Source organism: Podarcis vaucheri (assembly GCF_965113315.1).
Source record: "Podarcis vaucheri genome assembly, chromosome: Z".
Lineage (NCBI taxonomy): Eukaryota > Metazoa > Chordata > Lepidosauria > Squamata > Lacertidae > Podarcis > Podarcis vaucheri.
Window position 1 is genome coordinate 42,065,461 of NC_138758.1, and position 19,430 is coordinate 42,084,890.

The 19,430-nt window shown below is 46.1% G+C and overlaps 1 protein-coding gene across 2 annotated transcripts in view; it reads left to right on the plus strand.

Annotated features, from left to right (window-relative positions):
• C5 (complement C5) overlaps window positions 1-19,157 on the plus strand; it is a 74,317-nt gene extending 55,160 nt beyond the window's left edge. For both annotated transcript variants that reach the window (XM_082208778.1, XM_082208777.1), the window contains exons 33-41: window positions 2,410-2,482; window positions 4,606-4,708; window positions 5,545-5,619; window positions 9,659-9,764; window positions 11,414-11,500; window positions 12,374-12,463; window positions 16,203-16,286; window positions 17,182-17,320; window positions 18,322-19,157. In XM_082208778.1, the coding sequence (XP_082064904.1) occupies window positions 2,410-2,482; window positions 4,606-4,708; window positions 5,545-5,619; window positions 9,659-9,764; window positions 11,414-11,500; window positions 12,374-12,463; window positions 16,203-16,286; window positions 17,182-17,320; window positions 18,322-18,451 (887 nt within the window). In that variant the 3' untranslated portion in view covers window positions 18,452-19,157. The remainder of the gene's footprint in view (window positions 1-2,409; window positions 2,483-4,605; window positions 4,709-5,544; window positions 5,620-9,658; window positions 9,765-11,413; window positions 11,501-12,373; window positions 12,464-16,202; window positions 16,287-17,181; window positions 17,321-18,321) is intronic.
• The last annotated feature ends 273 nt before the right edge of the window (window positions 19,158-19,430 follow it).

Consider the following 19,430-nt stretch of genomic DNA (forward strand, 5'->3'; position numbering starts at 1 on the left):
AATGAAGGTATGGGGGAAATAAAATAATTCATGAAGAGACAAGAGACATTTCAGAGTTTGGACCTGGTAGCCCCGTACTTTAAGGTGGTCGGTTGCAAGCAAGGTCTTCTGAATTTTAAATTGAATTTTGTATCTTACCCTTTATCTGAATAACTCAGGGTGGTTCTTCTGTACTCTTTCATCAAACTGTGAAGAAGAGGGGATTTTGCTACAAGCGTCTTTTCTCATGTTGCTTGCATGAATAAGTTCTTTTTTCTTATTCAGACTATTTCTATATGGCTTAATATGTAAAAACGTATCTGAACAGTGTGCAGAAAGCTAAAAACTATGATGTTAAAAAAATACACAATAAAGCCATTAATACAAATTAGTAATAAATAGGTACAGATAGCATTTCCGTCTTCCTTTAACACACTTCTCCACCCAACACCTCTCCACCATCCATCTTGGCTCTCACCCATGGCTCAAAGAAACTCACCGATCACCTGTTCCAAATTCTCACAAGAAAAAAGCCTCCCAGAATCTGCTGGCATCACCCTAGTCTCTCCCTCTAGGTTTGCTTTTATGGGCAGGTACCAAGGTACGAGGGACGCGGGTGGCGCTGTGGGCTAAAGCCTCAGCGCCTAGGGCTCGCCGATCGAAAGGTCGGCGGTTCGAATCCCCGCGGCGGGGTGCGCTCCCGCTGCTCGGTCCCAGCGCCTGCCAACCTAGCAGTTCGAAAGCACCCCCGGGGGCAAGTAGATAAATAGGTACCGCTTACCAGCGGGAAGGTAAACGGCGTTCCGTGTGCGGCTCTGGCTCGCCAGAGCAGCGTTGTCACGCTGGCCACGTGACCTGGAAGTGTCTCCGGACAGCGCTGGCCCCCGGCCAATAGATGTGAGATGGGCGCACAAACCCCAGAGTCTGGCAAGACTGGCCCGTTCGGGCAGGGGTACCTTTACCTTTACCTTTACCAAGGCAGAAGGTGCTTCCTCAGACTGCCCACAGCTGTGTCCCATTCAGCTGGGCGAATTTCTCAAGGAGTCCAAAATATGGTAAATCTGACACCCATCTGCTCACCTTTCTCTGATCCCTGCACACCTCTCCTGTTCCAGGAGCTGTACCTATCTCAACTTCTTCTGCCAATCTCTTGACTGTATAGAAGCCTATTCCTAATTTGCCAGTGATCTCCTGACCCTAATTTGAAATTTAGGGTGTGTGGGGTGGGGTGGGGGAAATAACATTCCAATAGCACTTCCTTTTTAAAATGGGATTTGGTGTCCTCAATTCTGCATTGGAGGAGTGTATTTGTGTTCAAATTCCATAAACCAAGACTAGGAAACCTAAGGTCCCAGGGCCAAATGCAGCCCACCAGGCCTCTCAGCCTGGCCCTTGAGACTCTCTCCAGGTCACACCCCCATCACCAGCCTTGTTTCACACCTTTAGTGAGGCGGTTGGACTCCATAATCCTCGGGGTCCCTCCCAACACTACAATTCTATGATTATATTCTGTGAGTGTTTATGCCAGGTTTGAAGGTGTCCTTGAATTCTGATAACTCTTTCTGCTTGCCTGAATGAAGGTGTGTGAATATGTGTAGAACATACCCTAATGTGCAAAAGTAAAATTTTATATTTGTTGTTCCACTCACTTTTGCCTTGGCCTGCCACCTAGCACTGCCATGTGGCCCCCAAAATGTTGTCCAGATAGGAATGTGGTGCTTAGGATGTAAAGGGTTTCCCCACACCTGCCTGAGTGATGAGCACCTTCTGAAATCCTGGTTTGAACTGCAGGGCTGTATATTATTATTATTATTACTGTATTATTATTATTATTATTATTATTATTATTATTATTAACCCCGCCCATCTGGCTGGGTTTCCCCAGCCACTCTGGGCGGCTTCCAACAAAATATTAAAATCCAAAGTCTGTTAAACATTAAAAGCTTCCCTAAACAGGACTGCCTTCAGATGTCTTCTAAAAGTTTGGTAGTTGTTTCTCTTTGACATCTGGTGGGAGGGCGTTCCACAGGGCGGGTGCCACCACCAAGAAGGCCCTCTGCCTGGTTCCCTGTAACTTGGCTTCTCGCAGTTAGGGAACCACCAGAAGGCCCTCGGCATTGGACCTCAGTGTCTTGGCAGAACGATGGGGGTGGAGACGCTCCTTCAGGTATACTAGACCGAGACCGTTTAGGGCTTTAAAGGTCAGCACCAACACTCTGAACTGTGCTCAGAAACGTACTGGGAGCCAATGTGTTGTTGTTGTTGTTGTTGTTGTTATTTTAAAAAAGTTCAGACTTTGGAACTAATTAGTTTCCTCCAGTTGAGTGTACAGAATCAGGACTCAGGGTTGTTGTAACCATTTAGAAATCTGTGTACTGGACAATGGATTTGAAAAGCCTGGGTAAATACATCCTGCTGTTGCATTTGCAGAAATGAATATCGACGGGAGAAGCTCTTCCTTCAGCTACTTGGATGAAGCAAAGCACTTGACGGCCTGTGCAAAGTAAGTCCAGATGAGCCAAGAGAGCGCCTGTCACTCTGTGTGCCAGTTGTCAGAAATGCCAGGGTAGGGTGGTTGGGAAACAAGTGTCTTATTTTGGATTTGTTTATGTACTTCTGAGTTTTGCAAGGGCAACACTGAGGCTAGAAAGGAAGAGGCTAACAGGCAGTGCGACCCTCTGAACTGGTTATTCATCTTGGCTGTGAGTCCTGGAAGACCTGATCCTTTCTTTGCAGGCCTTTTCCCACCTTGCCTGGGAGGGAGGGGCCCTGACTGACTCCAGCTACAAAGGCTGAGACTGGCCGAACAGACTCTTGGGCTGGGGGTTTTCATGTGGAAGGGGGCTGTTGCTGTTATTGATATTACTTTTTTGTATCTTTATTTTAGAGGTTATGGTTTATGTGAAAATGTTTGATGTGGCTGTGTACTTTTTGCTCTTTTATTTATTGCTTACGGCTATTTTTGTTACATTTGTAATTACATAATCCCCCCCCCCCATGTTGTAAGGTGCCAGGTTTCTTGAGCATGGTTTGAACTATGGAAAGGTGGCCTACAAGTAAAATGTTTGTGTGCATGTATGTATGTTTGTATATAAGAAGGCAGGAAGGTGGGGGCTGGCTGAGGACTGGCCCTACTACTAGTCTCCATGTCAAAGGAGAACACATGGAAGAATGATTGGCAGCTGTGGTGTGTGGTGAAATAGTGAGTGGAGCCAAGAATGCATGACTTTTGCAGGGGGTGGGATGGGGTGGGGGTCTGTTGAGAAAGACAGGCGGTTAAACAGGAGTTGAAGAGATGAAAAGATGGATTAATTATAATGTTGGTGGTCAGAATAGCTGTTACAGAAGGGTTAGGGATATTAGATCGATCCATTCTTTTTGAGTCTTAAAATAAAGGTAAAGGGACCCCTGACCATTAGGTCCAGCTGCGGATGACTCTGGGGTTGCGGCGCTCATCTCGCTTTATTGGCTGAGGGAGCCGGCATACAGCTTCTGGGTCATGTGGCCAGCATGACAAAGCCACTTCTGGCGAACCAGAGCAGCGCACAGAAACGCCGTTTACCTTCCCGCCAGAGCGATACCTATTTATCTACTTGCACTGTGACGTGCTTTCAAACTGCTAGGTTGGCAGGAGCAGGGACTGAGCAACGGGAGCTCACCCCGTTGCGGGGATTCGAACCGCCGACCTTCTGATCTTATATGATTGCTTATTCTGGTTTTCATTTTCCATTTAGATATATTTTTACTGTGCTACATCCATATAAGTCTTACTCAGATTGAAATCAATGGGCATGACTAACTTCGTTCCATTCATTTCATGGGCTCTAGTCTAAAACTTGTTTGGATACAACACCACTGATTTTTGAATTCATAGATTTGTTCTAGTCTGGGGAACCTTTAGGGCTTTCTGCCACCCTCCATGAATTGGAAACACATCCATTAATGTGCTCAGTGTTGGACCTTGGCACACCTGTCAAGAACCAGCTCAGCAGGATAAGTACGTGTGTCTCCCAAATGCAGCAGGGTTGGCTAGCCATATTTTTTAAGTCAGCGTAACCGTTAAACCAGAGAGGATGTAGCAGAGATCATTACATCCCAAGGGTTACATCCACTGTTAGTCCTACATGGAGTAAACTTGTTGAAATTAATAGTCATGACTGATTTGGGCCCATTTCAGTAGGTCTATAGGTAGAAGTTGGATACATCCCAAATCATCTAAGCCAGGGGGCCACGAACCTTTTTGAGTGAGTGGGCGCATTTGGAATTTTAGAGAGTGTTATGGCAGCAGTCACAAAATGGCTACCATGGGGAGCATGGCATAATAGCTGCCACAACTAAAAGAGCGGAGAAAAAGACAGGACCACAACATAGTGTGGGTATACTCCCTTTGCCCCTGCATATACACTTGTCATCTATGTGCTTCTCTATTCAGAATGAAAGAAGGTAAGTATCTGATTCTGGCATGAAAGCTGGGCATGTTTAAGTGGGTGTATTCAATGGAAGGGGTAGCTGGTATTCAGAGGCATATTAGTAATGAATAGGTAGAGGATGCATGTTGGAACCAGAGTGGGAGAAGGTTGTTCTCTTCATGGAATCAGGGTCTTGTTCTGCTTTCACCCTGTGTAGGTACAAGCCTATCAGAGGAGAACCCCAGTCTGCCTCCTCCCATGCCGTGATGGATATATCTCTTATCAGTGGATTGGAAGCAAACACAGAAGACTTATCTATTGTAAGGAAGGTGGTCACACCTGTTAAATAAATAACAACACCAGAATAGCTCTGCTGGATCAGGCCAAAGGCCCGTCTGGTCCAGCACTCTGTTCTCACAACAGCCAACCAGATGTCCCAGTGGAAAGTCCCCAAGCAGGACCTGAGATCTCCCCCTACTTGTGATTCCTGGCAACTCTGACTCTGACTCTGGAGGGAGAACATGGCCATTGTGGCTAGTAGCTCTGCAGTCCTATGCACCATGTTGTCCTGGGGCATTGTGAAAAAAATAAAATGGCAGCATGTTGTCACTTTCCACTGCCACCGGGTAACCCCAAGTCTGGGCATCCTCCAGTGTAAGAGGCGGTCCTCTTGACAAGGCCTCCCTCAAGCTGAAACCAGCCCAGTTCAGGTTAGATTACCAGCTTAACATGACAGCCATTTCATGAAAACATGCAACCCAATTCCACTCGCACCATCATAGCCTATTTTTACGGCTTTCTGCTATAGAGTCTGTGCTTTTTTTCTGGTAGTATGCTCTAGTATGCACTACCAACACCTTTTCCTCCCCAGGGCTGGCTGGAATGCAAGTGTCCCACTCCCCGAGGAGTGTGAGAGTGGGGGACACAGCATGTGACACACTGCCCTGCCCTGGCTGCTAGCCGCATGTGCCCTGGTTGCCTCGCTGGCAGAGCTCATGATGGTTGTGGCGGGGCGGGTGCAGGCACTGTCAGTGAGTACTGGAACTATTTTTCGCTAGAAAGAAGGCACTGTATATGTTACTATAGCTGTTCTTGTGGTCACAACCAAAACTAGTTGCTGAATTATCTCTCTCTCTCTCTCTCTCTCCCTGCTCAGCTTGCGAATAACATTGACCAGTTGATTGCAAGCTATGAGATAACCAATGGACATGTTCTGGTGCAAATAGACTCGGTAGGTTCTCTATGGCTTCTCTGTCCTTTTCATTAAAATAAAATGTTTCATCGGTTATAGTCATTTTCCAGTTCTTCTGTGCCAGGGCTGGATCTTCTCCTAATTCTTATCAGGAACCAGTATCTCAGAATTATCCACCAAGTTGTGCAACTGGTGTAGGGGGAAACTGATTTGGGCAAAAACATAAGTTTTTGATTTTTTAAAGTGTTTTTTTTTTGGATAAGGCTGGTCCACTTCCCAGTGGGTGGTGTTGCGGGCAGGCCACGTGGCCTCCGCACTCAGCGGGGGCTGGGCTAAGCCCCCTCGTCATTAGGGAGACACCAGCCACATCACGGCCCCCAGCCAGCAAATCTGGTTGGCTGGGGGGCATGGCTTACCCCTTTTAAACAGCTGCATGGTGGGGGGGGGATCTCCCTTCTGGTTCTGGCTTCCGCTGATCTCCCGCCCTCTTTTCATGTGTTTGTCATATTGGCCTTGCTATGGACCTCAGTTGGTCGCTGTTGAGGGGCCTGGTAGGAATTTTTCCACTTGGCAAATTGGCACTGGCCATTTGGTTTTTGTCATAACTTTTGTAAGGTTTAGTGGTTAGGTGGGAAAGGATGTAAAGGGACCCCTGACCATTAGGTCCAGTGGTGACCGACTCTGGGGTTGCAGCACTCATCTCGCTTTATTGGCCGAGGGAGCCGGCATACAGCTTCCGGGTCATGTGGCCAGCATGACTAAGCCGCTTCTGGCGAACCAGAGCAGCGCACGGAAACGCCGTTTACCTTCCCGCCGGAGCAGTGCCTATTTATCTACTTGTACTTTGACGTGCTTTCAAACTGCTAGGTTGGCAGGAGCTGGGACCGAGCAACGGGAGCTCACCCGTTGCGGAGAATCGAACCACCGACCTTCTGATCAGCAAGTCCTAGGCTCTGTGGTTTAACCCACAGTGCCACCCACGTCCCAAGGTTTGATGGTTAGGCATTGGTAAAAACCTGGTTTGGGGGAGGGGAGGTGTGGCCATCACCTGCCCCTCCATTTAAAAGGGTATTCCATTAAAGGAAGCCGGGGGTCGTGGTTCCTGTCCGAAGCCCAGGTGGAGGTTAGGGCCATGGCACGACTTTCTGGTGACCCTGGGGGGAGCTCTGAGTTGATGTACATCAGGGGTGGACAACTAACAAGAGACTGCGATCTACTCACAGAATTAAAAACTGGCATTGATCTGCCCCCCTTTTGGGGGTTCAGGTCAAAGTTGTTGAGCTTTTTTAGGTAGGAGGAAAGCACAGATTTTTGTGAATTCAAGCCTAAGCTCAAGGGAGAAAGAGCTTACTCGCTGAGTAAACTCCATCTTCTGTTCTGCAGCTCATGCAACAATGGTGGGCAGGGCAAGATTCTATTTTACCAACGCTAAGGAAAGGGACCCAGCGATCGACCACAATCGACCAAGACCTCCCGGGGATCTACCAGTAGATCATGATCGACCTGTTGGACGTCCCTGATGTACATCAACAGGGCTCCCCCTACTGGTGGTTAACCCTTGTGAGACTTCCTGCATGGCGTGCAGGAGTCAGATATACCGGTAGTCAGTTCAATTCCAGTGCCTAAGCCAATACCACTCACATTCTGCAACCAATAAAGTTGTGGCCTAAATTTTGCTCATTAACCCAATATACAGTTTCCACATTATTCAACATAAGGGGGAGGCCTTGGGGTCTTGACACGCAACATTGTTTTACCAGTCTGGTGTTTGTTGCTTGGGAGGAAGGGTAGGATTGACTTGTAATTCATTGTTATTATCATTATCATAACCATCATGCAGTGTATTATTAATAATTAATTATGATCTGTTATGCCAGGTTTTCAAATCTGCATAGAGCATTCTTTCGGGTATCAAAAAAGGGGAATAGAGGATTGAGTTTTTCAGGGTACTGAGGCATCTTTCCTAACCAGTGAAAACCAATGGCTAGAAACTTTAAAAACAAATTAAAAACGTGCCAACGACTGAGATACTTGAGGCCAGACTACAATGTGATGCAAGCTGGCTATGACCGGATATCCCAATATTTTCCACCTTTTACTCAAATACAGTTGCAGTTTGTGTTCCAAATTGCAGTGGCAGGGGGAGAGGTGCTTGGGTTTGCCTGATTTGCACTTAAGTCAGACCATGGCTTAGTGCAAAATGTGTAGGCTCTGGAAGAGAAGATCATGGCCACTTTGCTTCTCCCTGGTCATTTTGTTGCTTGCACTATTATGCTGAGCTGAGCCATGGGAAGGTCCATAGCTTGGTGGCAGAACCACCCAGAGTGGTTGGGGCAACCCAGTCAGGTGGGTGGAGTACAAATAAAAGTAATAATAATAATAAATTTTATTTATATCCCGCCCTCCCCAGCCGAAGCCGGGCTCAGGGCGGCTAACAACAATAAAATAGTACAACATTCTAAAATCATTTCATTATAAAATTAATTCAGTTCAAATTGATGGCAACCATTAGGCTAGAGTTCTATGAGGATTACCAAAGGAGGGGGGTCAGGCTGTGCCCTGGCCAAAGGCCTGGTGGAACAGCTCTGTCTTACAGGCCCAGCGGAAAGATGTCAGGTCCCGCAGGGCCCTAGTCTCTTGGGACAGAGTGTTCCACCAGATCGGAGCCACAGCCGAAAAAGCCCTGGCTCTAGTTGAGGCCAGCCTAACGTCTCTGTGGCCTGGGACCTTCAAGATGTTTTTCTTTGAAGACCGTAAGTTTCTCTGTGGGACATACTAGGAGAGGCGGTCCCGTAGGTACGAGGGTCCTAGGCCGTATAGGGCTTTAAAGATTAAAACCAGCACCTTAAACCTGATCCTGTACCCCACCGGGAGCCAGTGCAGCTGGTATAGCACCAGGTGAATGTGATCTCGCAGCGAGGACCCCGTAAGGAGTCTCGTCGCGGCATTCTGCACCCGCTGGAGTTTCTGGGTCAGTAAGATGATGATGATGATGCAGAAGGTCCAGGCTTTATCACTGGTGTCTCCAGTTAGGGCTCAGAGAAACACGCGTGCCTGATTTCCAGGGGATCCACTCTCAGGCAGTGTGGGCAATATTGGGCTAGATCAGGGGTCTGCAACCCGCGGCTCCGGAGCCGCATGTGGCTCTTTTACACCTTTGCCGCGGCTCCGGGGCGGATACTAGCGAGGGGAGGAGGTGCATTGTGTGCCCCAACACTCCCTACTGTGGCGGGCGCTGTACTGGCTGTGACGTCGCATGGGGGCGGTGCGTGCGTTAGTCACGCACCGTTCCGACGTCACCTTCCCGCCCGCCCGCTGCATTGTAAGGGGCATGTACGCTGGTCACTGTTTTGAAAGGGAGTGAAGAACACACACACACAAAAAGGTAACTTGTTAATTTAACGTTTATTTCTATGAGGAGGAGTAATTCTGAGGGGTCAAACAAAGAAATAATAAAAAAGTTATTTTTATAATGACGAGTTTTGCGGCTCCCAGTTTTTTTCCCTTCAGAAATGGGTCCAAGTGGCTCTTTTTGTCTTAAAGGTTGCAGACCCCTGGGCTAGATGGACCTCCTATCTGACTCTGTATAAGGCAGTTTCCTGAGGTTGCAGTTTAGCTGTCCCATACAGCATGTGGTTAGTTTGGAGAGAGCTAAACCATGAACCTGGGTTTGGACAACACACCAAGCCATTGCTTAGCTCAGCACTAACCATTCAGAGCAGATTTGGGGAGGGCGCTGTGATGAGGTTTCATTGTAAGAATGGAAATCCTTATACTAATGGAAAGAGTGAGTTGGATACTGCCCTGTGCTTGTAGGGAGGATGTTTGTGTGGAATTAGCAGGGGGGGGCACATTGCCCTGCATGGTGCCACCTTTTTGCCATACACCACAAGTAGATTTCATTGAAATTTTATTTTGCAGGGGCTAAATTTACATTTCTTCCCCATGACTGTTTTGCATGAATGAACTTGGACTCTCTGGACTTACAATGCAAGGAGATTGGGGGAAAATAGGCCCCATGGTTTTGGGGAAATTCCTCAAGTCAATCCATCCTAACTTGTTTTCTGTTTCCAATAAGATTCCAGCAAATGAATTTCTGTGCATTGGGTTCCGAGTAACAGAAGTATTCCGTGTTGGAATGGCAAGCCCAGGAAGCTTCACAGTGTATGAATACCACACCCCTGGTAAGGAGACAGTTCCTCTAAGCCAGAGCTTTCCAAACTGTGTGTCACAACACGTTAGTGTGTCGGCTGCAGTGTGTAGGTGTGTCGTGTGAATGCTCCCTGCTCTTCTACCAGGGCTGGAAAGGAGTTAGTTTGTGAAATATACTCGGAGTCGAGCGTGGATTTCATGCTCATTATTCAGCTCATAGTAGTGAGGAATGGAAGTTCCTCCAAAATGCCTGCTTTATATACATTATTTACACAATGGGCCCCACATGATTGGCTAATTCCGGGATTCTCCTGTAGGCCAATCAGGTTGCGGATTCACTTCCACGTGGAGCTGGATTGGGTGGCTCCTGCGGACCAATCAGACTGCTGCATTCTGGATCCTATTGTTCTAGGACCAATCAGACTGCTGCATTCTGAATCCTATTGTTCTAGGACCGATCAGACTGCTGCAGTTTGGATCCTATTCAACTCAGTACATAACAGTTTGGTTTGCTAGTAAAACTGAATTACTGTGTCTCGAAATGATGCATGCCTAAAAAGTGTGTCACCAGCATGAAAAGTTTTGAGAACTCTGCCCTAAGCAATGGACCATTGCTCTATGGCAGTATATAGAAGGCTTTGGGTGCAAGAGGTCCAGATTTCAATCCAGGCAGGTCTTGGAAGGACCTCTTTCTGAAGACCTGGAGGACCACTGTCATTGAGTGTTGACAGTGCTGGGCTAGATTAAGCAGTGGTTTGACAGGGGTTAAGGCAGCTTCCCTCTGTTCCCTTTCCCCACTTGATCTTCACAGCTGGACTTGCACTAGTGCTTGCATCCTTGAGCAGCTGCCAGGACTCTGGCATCTCAGGAGGGTCCATCATTGATCCCTGCCCTGAGCCCTCCTGGAAATAAATTTGCCTGGCCCAGCTCCCCAAGTAGCACCAGGTGACTGGGCTTAGCTGCCATTTTAATTTCCCACAGTGCCCTGGAGCAACACTATATAGAGGATATTACTGGGAATGGGGGCTAACCCTAGCCACCTGGTGCTGCTTACACTAGTGCTGCCTCCGCTGGGTAAGACCACCAGAGGGCCAGCCCAAGGGCACTTGAGCCACACCTCTGTCATGTCTGAAGCCAGTAATGCACCAGTCAGAGTGGTGTGATCTCCAGGACCAAATGTGACATTACATTAATTGCACGAATGAAATTAATTACACAGGGTTCTTGGTTATGGAAATAGTTGCTATGAAGAAGTCGGGAGTGGGCATGGAGCTGTGGGGTGGGGGAGTTGAATTCTTTCCCTCTTTGTCATGATCGCAACAAAAATCTCCTCTCTGTAGTTGTTTGCTTTTCGTGGGAAGCAACTCCCTTTCGTGTCAAGAGGAGTTTCCCCTGAAATGCAAACAGTAGCTTTGAAGAGGTGAGAGAAAAACTCCCCTTAGCCACACCACACTATTCCAAAGCTTCTCAGGCTTTTTATCTGCTGCTGTTTACATAACAAAAGACACGTGTGCTAATTGCAGTCATGTCCACAATTTCACATCTTATTTGGTCCTCATTAGGGCTCCGAATTCTTTCTGAGTTTCTCAGTAGAATTGCTCTGTATTCTTGTTTACATCTTGGCTCGTGGGACTTTGGCAACCACCACTCTCTTTCTTTCTGAAACTTTGATTTCCCACAGATAAACAGTGCTCTGTATTTTACGATCCTTATGGAGAAGACTCACTCGTAAGACTCTGTGAAGGGTTAGAGTGCAAATGTATGGAAGGTAAAAATGTTTCTCTGCAAATGGGGATGGAATAATTTGCCAGTTTTAGTTCTCTCTGTTTGATTTTTCCAATCTTCAGTTCAGTTTTCCACATTTCTGTAGCAATTTGCAAATTTTCCTTAAAAAAAAAACCTAATAAAATTTCTTCAACATTTCTTCCAATAAACAGTTTTGACTAATATATTAGGAGAAATGGCTTGCAGAATGCCTTTTTGTATGTTATTTTCACTAATATATTCATATTTGTGCACATGTTCCCCTAATATATAAAAATACTGTTTGGATGTAGAACAGCATAGCAAATTTCAGATAAGTGCCCATTTTGAGGGTTGTCGTGTTTTGGTTCTCATATTGTTTTGGAAAGTGCAAATTTGATAAATTCGGCTTTAAATAAGAATGGAATCAAATATCTCCCTCACTCTACATGCAAGTACATTCCTACTGACTTCAGTGTAACTCACTTCCCAAGTGACATTGCTGCCAGCGTTTAAATTGCTAATATTTTACAGGATCGTGTAATGTGACTCATTGCATTGAGGGCCTTAGTGTGAAAGTGTTTCCTGCTGTTAATAGGAATTTATAAGTGTGAGCTACAACAAAATGTTCCAGCCAGCAACACCAACCTTCAAGCCATTCCATTCTGTTCCCCTCCCACAGTAGTAATTCAGCATTCCATGGCTGCTGAGGTCGTTCAGCCTTATTGGGCTGTTTTTTTAGTCCCCTGTCCTTTAATTTGTAGGAAGAATTAAAGGATTCTCTTGGTTCGCTGAACTTGAACAACTTAAGCAGAAATTGGGGTGGGAGGGGGGAAGGAAGTTGGAACAAGGCAAAAAGTTTCTTCTTGTGCTGTTTCTCTGTTTTGATCAAATATAGCGGAATGTGGCCGCATGCAGAAAAGACTGGATGGGTCTATAAGTTTCAATTCTCGGAATGAAGTGGCATGCCAGAAGGACATTGCATATGGTAAGATTTTGAGGGTTGGTGCATGCTATTCGTCCCGTCCCCCCCACATATTTCCTTTCAGCATTTTTACTCTGCCTTTCAACTAAAAAGGGTTCCAGAAAGGCTTTAAAAATAGTATGAAGGTAGCCCCTCCTGTCAGGCTCACAGTCTAAAAATACACGACACACAAGGAGAAAGGAGTGGGAGGGAGGAGGGGAAAGCAAGCACAAGCACAAATTCTTCCAAGTTATAGTTATTAAAGTTACAGCCAGTGTCAGTCTCTTCCCTGAAAGCACCCTTCCTTCATCAGATCCAGGAACAGAACTGGTGTTAATGACCAAGCCAGGAGCACAGGGCAGTTTGTCCCTCAGACAGCTGACTTGATGACAGCTAGAATCTGACTAGCAGGGCAGTGTTTTAAAAGCCGTCCAGGAAGCTGGAATACAGGATTAGACAAATTCATGGAGGAGAAGGCCATCAATGTCTCCTAGCCATGATGGATATATTCTCCCTCAAGAGTCAGAGGCAATATGGGTTGCTGGGAAGTACAAGTAGGGAGAATTCTGTTGCTATCAGGTCCTGATTGTGTGTTTCCTGTTGAGACATGTGCTTGCCATCATGTCATCCACTGTGAGAACAGGGTTGTGGACTAAAGAAGAATAGGATTGTGGACTAGATGGGCCTACAACCTGATCTAGCAGGGCTCTTCTTGTGTTTGTGTAATCATGGTGCCATGAAGCAGAAGAGGTACAGGCTGTGTCACAAAGAGACACAGTACCCTTCAGCACTTCCCCCTGTGATCTCCCAGTCTGAGGATGTGGGCCTTCATACTTGACTCAAAGGCTGAAGGCTCCAGCTCTCTGCTAGACAACACCCCCAACAGGAGTGAATCCTTGAGCTAGTAGGGCCCCACTGGGAACTGTCCATGGTCCTGACTGATCCAACCTCTGTTTAAAGAGACCTGACCAGTCTTAGCATGCTCAGAAGAGGTTCAGCCTCTGTCCACATCCTTTGCAAGCTTCAAGACCAATGGGAAAGTATATTCTGCACTCCAGAGCTGCTGTAAGATTCTAGGTGGTAGTGTCTGGGTCAGCTTGATCTAGGAGACTGTAATAGGTATGAGTTACTCGTGCGTAAACTGGTGCCTTTCTCGGTTTATTTGCCTTGTTAAACCTTTCTGACTGCACAGCCCCTTCTCATGGTAGCTGCCTCAGTCACTGGCAGAATCCGTCAGTGGGCGTTTCTTGAACCTCTTCCAACATAAAAGTTGTTTGACACCCAGTCTCCTCCTCCTCTCACTGCGCGGGAGTCTTCTGCGCAGGGAAGGCATGGGTAGCAGAGGACCTGGGCTCTCCTCACTGATGTCCAGTGAAGAGTCCTGGAGCCCTCTCTCCAATTCCCCCGCCTGTCTCCCTTTATCCCTGGTGTTGCGCTGATTGGCTTCCCCCTCTACTGAGCTGTTTCTCCCCCTGCTGCTGGGTCCTTCGCCAGCATCATCTGGGAGCCTCCCCTTCGCCTCTCCCTCCGATGTCAGTTCCCTGACAGAGACCTTACAGCTTGATCTAGCATTAATTATCAACTGAATTATTTTATTCCTCAGTTAGGGCCTAATGATGCTCAGAACACCCCCCCCCCAAATCAAAAATGGGATTGGAGCAACACTGGAGTAAAGGAGCAACACTGTGGTTTGGAGTTGGGTACTATAGTCTCAGATTGTGCCTGAGAATGTTTAAGAGCAAATTATGAGCACGGCGTTTCCGTGCACTGCTCTGGTTCACCAGAAGTGGCTTAGTCATGCTGGCCACATGACCCGGAAGCTGTATGCCGGCTCCCTCAGCCAGTAAAGCAAGATGAGCGCCGCAACCCCAGAGTTGGCCATGACTGGACCTAATGGTCAGGGGTCCTTTTACCTTTACCTTTATGAGCATGTTCAGATCTCCAGGGCTGTTGCCAGCTGTAGTCTAGCATCTTGAGGGCAACATATTGGTTGCCTCCATTTTAGTGTGTTCTGGCAAGCATGCAACATGGAAATCAGGTTCAGATATTGTAAAATCTTACCGGCCAGTGATTTTGGGACCCTCAGGTGCAGCCTCCCTCCCATGTGAAAAAGGCAGGGTATTAAAAGTACTCATTTTCTTGTATTGCATTTGATTATCTTGGATACTCTGAAAAATATGGAAATGGTTGCACTCTTAGGGTTTCAGGCTCCTCTGCTGTTCTTGGGATTCTAGCAAATGCCCAAACTTTCCACCCTCTGGAGATGATCTTTAATTTTATATTTATATATGTCACCTGGTGTAATATTAAACTCAGGACAGTTTGTAATGCCAATTAAAACAATGAGATGTGTGGACTTCCAGGAGAGAGGAATAGTGATTCGGCTGTCTCTCTGTTAGCTCCTGCTGACAGAAGATAATTATTTAGTGATTGATAACAGTGAGACAGATAGTCTGACTACTAAATCACTCTGTAGTTAAGAGTGACCTGGGAGTTATCCAATAATTACTTTTAAGAGATGACTCCATATTCTATTTATTTGATTTTTGTAGTTGTTATTTTACTGTAATATGGGGAAATATTAATTAATTTTTTAAAAAAATCCCAATAAGATGTGCAATAAAGCAAATTAAATCCTGTAAGCAAATGGCGGGACGCGGGTGGCGCTGTGGGTTAAAGCCTCAGCGCCTAGGGCTTGCCGATCGAAAGGTCGGCGGTTCGAATCCCCGCGGCGGGGTGCGCTCCCGCTGCTCGGTCCCAGCGCCTGCCAACCTAGCAGTTCGAAAGCACCCCCGGGTGCAAGTAGATAAATAGGTACCGCTTACCAGCGGGAAGGTAAACGGCGTTCCGTGTGCTGCGCTGGCTCGCCAGATGCAGCTTGTCACGCTGGCCACGTGACCCGGAAGTGTCTCCGGACAGCGCTGGCCCTCGGCCTCTTGAGTGAGATGGGCGCACAAACCCCAGAGTCTGTCAAGACTGGCCCGTTTGGGCAGGGGTACCTTTACCTTTACCTTTAAGCAAATGGCCCAAATACTAACTAAACCAACAGTGAAAATTTAATGTCTAGTGTTTAAAATTCAGCAACCTTTCAGCCCTTTTAAATTTTTATTTAGAATACTTATATCCTGCGTTATAGCACCAGGAGGCTCTCAGACAACTTACAAAAGACCCCCACATCAAAAGTTGCGCTCAAATCTGCTTCAGGAATATAAGTAGCAAGGTGCCAGGATTATTTAGGGGGCATTTCCTGCCCTAAGGCTGGTCTTCAGACTATAAAAAGAGCCCTGCTGGGTCAGTTCAAAGATCCCATCTAGTCCGTTCTCACAGTGGTAACCAGAAGCCCCAAAGGGAAACCTGCAAGATGACCATGGGGGAATCCTGGTGTTGCCCTTTGACCTTTTCCTACTATGCATCAGAGCCCGCTCCTGTGGCAGTGGAGTGGAGCTGAACAACTGGATCCTCCTCAGCCCACATTGAAGGTAGTCCTCTTGTGACTTTGAATACCAAAACTTAAAATACAAACAATTATTTAAAATCCCCAGGGGAACAAAAATGACTTAACTGGACTTCCATCATCAGGACGTCACAGATGAAAACATGCTGTCTGCTATTGATGGTGGGAATTGGTGATAGCAGCCTTCCACCTCTGCTCAGAGAAATTGCAGAGACTCTTACCGTCACTTTTAATGAACACACTCAAGAATGAACCTTTGTCCAGCATTGTTGTTACTGGTTTTTTATTATTATTATTTCTCCTCTGTAGTCTATAAAGTGAATATCCTGTCCTCCAAGCCAGAAGGAAGCTTTGTTAAATACACTGCAACTGTCCTAGATCTCTATAAAAGAGGTGAGAGCATTTGTTATCCTGAGCTGAAATGATTCCATTAAGATACAACGGGAGCAGCGAACCCTGTGGCTTTCCAGTTACTGTTGGAGTCCCAATCCCCATCAAGCCAATGGCCAGAGATTTGTTTGTTTGTTTGATTAAATTTCTATACCGCCCTTCATCCAAGGACCACAGAGTGGTTTACAATATAAAAACACAAAAACACATAACATAGTAACAACACCCTACCACCGTTTAGAAGGCCATAGATTGTTTAACTAGCCAAAGGAATGGTGGGAGTCGTCATCCAGTAATCTCAGGAACACAGAGCCTAGGGCTTGCAGATCGGAAGGTCGGTGGTTCGAATCCCCGCAACGGGGTGAGCTCCCGTTGCTCGGTCCCTGCTCCTGCCAACCTAGCAGTTCGAAAGCTCGTCAAAGTGCAAGTGCTCCGGCAGGAAGGTAAATGGCATTTCTGTGCACTGCTCTGGCTTCGCCAGATGCAGCTTAGTCATGCTGGCCACATGACCCGGAAGCTGTATGCTGGCTCCCTTGGCCAATAAAGCAAGGTGAGCGCCACAACCCCAGAGTTGTCCGCGACTGGACTTAACGGTCAGGGGTCCCTTTACCTTTACTAATCTCAGGAAGATCCCCACCCCTCCCAAAGTATTCCATGAAGAGAGCATGAAGTCATGGCCATTTCCTTCTCTTTTGCCCCCAGTAGGTGTGGGAAACATTTTTCACCCCAAGGGCCACCTTCCCATCTGGGCAGCCTTCTGAGGGCTGCATGCCAGGGTCAGAGGCAAACATGGGCAGAACAATAAATATAAATTTTATCTTTGTGGTTCTGTCTTGTAGAAATGACAGAACTACTAGCTGGCCTTTGGGCTCCTTCTAACCTTCTATTTTTACTCCAGGGGAGGCTTTTGCTCAGAAGAACTCAGAAGTCATCTTTATTAAAAAGAATTCATGTGTCGATGTTCAGCTTAATCCAGGAGAGAATTACCTGATCATGGGGAAAGAGGCCTTGAAGATAGGAGATGGTGCCAATGCCAAGTAAGTAAGCTTGGATTTACAGTGCATGATATGTAAAGAATATGTTCGGGGCTTTTTTAATTTAGAGAAAAGTCGAGGGTATCTTATGTAGGTGGGGGTGAGGAGAAACCTAAGTAGGGATCCCAATAAATAGCCCAATGAAGAGGGGGTGGGAAATAGCCCAATGAAGAGGGGGTGGGAAATAGAGTATTCAGGAAGAGAACAGGGCTAGCTGCTTAGAAACCTGAACAGGATACTCCATTCTACACATTAGGATTGTAGCAGCAATATTTGGGATGATGGGGAAGTGGTGAGGTGGTAATAGTGCTATTTTGGAGATTACCCAAATATATTCTTCACCTCTGCATTGCAAGAGAAAGAGTTGTACCCAATGTCAGACTATTTCCATTATTTTCAAAAGGTCTACAGTTCAGTACAGTACAGTTCAGTTGGTCACAACCCAAAATATTTCAGGGAGCAGTTGAAGGTGTTTTGGTTTTTTTGCAGACTGGGGTGAAGAGAGGTGGAGAGATAAACCATTAATTTCAATGGGTGTTCTCTGAGTAGAACTTAATTGGTGACAGTCTTTAAAATGCATAAAGTTAAATGTTCAATGGAGGTCTCTCCTTCCATAATGTATAGTATAGTTTTAGCATTGTGCCCTGAGCACTACCTACAGTAGAAAATAGACACGCAGGTTTTTATTTAGTTAGTTATGATAATAATTTTAGACTGCCTTTTGATGCAAAGAAGGCCCCCTACATGGTGTATGACCACCCTTGGAAACTAATGAAATTGCTAGAACAAATTAAGCATTAAAACAGAATGAATTTTTTTGCACCCGCGAGTATCTGAACACTCTTCAAAGACAGTCCCATGTAGTGCATCTTGCAGTAGTGTTAACTGTAAATGACCAAGACACACATCACTGGCCAGATCCATCAAATTTACTTTAGCAGTTTGCGTTCCTTCCATTATTTCACTTAGTTTAAAATGCCCCTATCCTTCTCCCTTTTTTGTAGATACCAGTATCCATTAGATGCCATGACATGGATTGAATGGTGGCCTACTGACTCATCTTGTGCTTTGTGCCACGACTTTGTAGAATCAATGGAGGATTTTGTGGAAGATCTCTTTCTCAATGGTTGTTAAACTGCTAAAAAACTTTTGTGAACAGTCTTCAGACTGATCAAAGCTTGCCGGAACATGTTTTTTCCTATGGTTCTTCCCAACCTTTTAAACAAGGAGAGCTGTATCTGTCTACATATAAAATAGCACTTATTTTTCTAGGAAGTATCTGAGAATCCAGTTTTTGTGTGTTTATAATACAATGAGCTTAATATAAGTGGGTGGGGGGGGGAGGGAGGTGTTGCATGCTTCAGTACTGTGGACAATGTATAATATCCAATACATAATACATTGCCCAACATGGGACTTGTCCACACATCTGCTTGTCTCCTGCCTAGATAGCATAGGTCTGAGTGGTTCTCCCCTTGCCCTGCTCCTTACATAGGGAAAAGCTGCTCTTTACCACTAAATCAGAGCAAAAGTCAATCTGGAGAAAACAAGGTTTGCCATTTGCTCCAACTGAGTGCTAAAGAGCAGTTTTCCTCAGGGGAAAGCAGTGGGACAAGAGAAAGTGTGGATGAGCCTAACAATCCTAATAATTATCCTAATAATTCACCAAGAGTCCATCTCTATTCCATATGTTTTCCTTCTGCATTCAAAAGTTATCACCATTCATATTTTGTATTTTGCTCTTTTGTTGTTGTTGCTAGGAATATGCATTGCAGCAGCTGTCTGGAGACATTCTAAGCCATTGTTAGCGTTTAGAAAATAAATGGGACTTAAATCATAACGATCTTGTCTCCTTGATTTCAATGGATCTAACTTCAGCTAAGCAGCAGAGCAATCCTAATTATAGAAAGCTGGTGTCATTTATGCCCTACTTAAGGTACCTTTTTTGTTGGTTAAGTTCCACCAAGGTGCTACATTATATGAGTGAGCTTAAAAGCAGTTGGTCTAGGTTTTCTTGCCCTGTCCTGCCCCTGCTATACCCCCAGAATGCCTCTTTCAGGGGGACTTACACTGGTTTAAGTTCAGCTGGATAAGCCGGGGTGAGTGGCTTCCA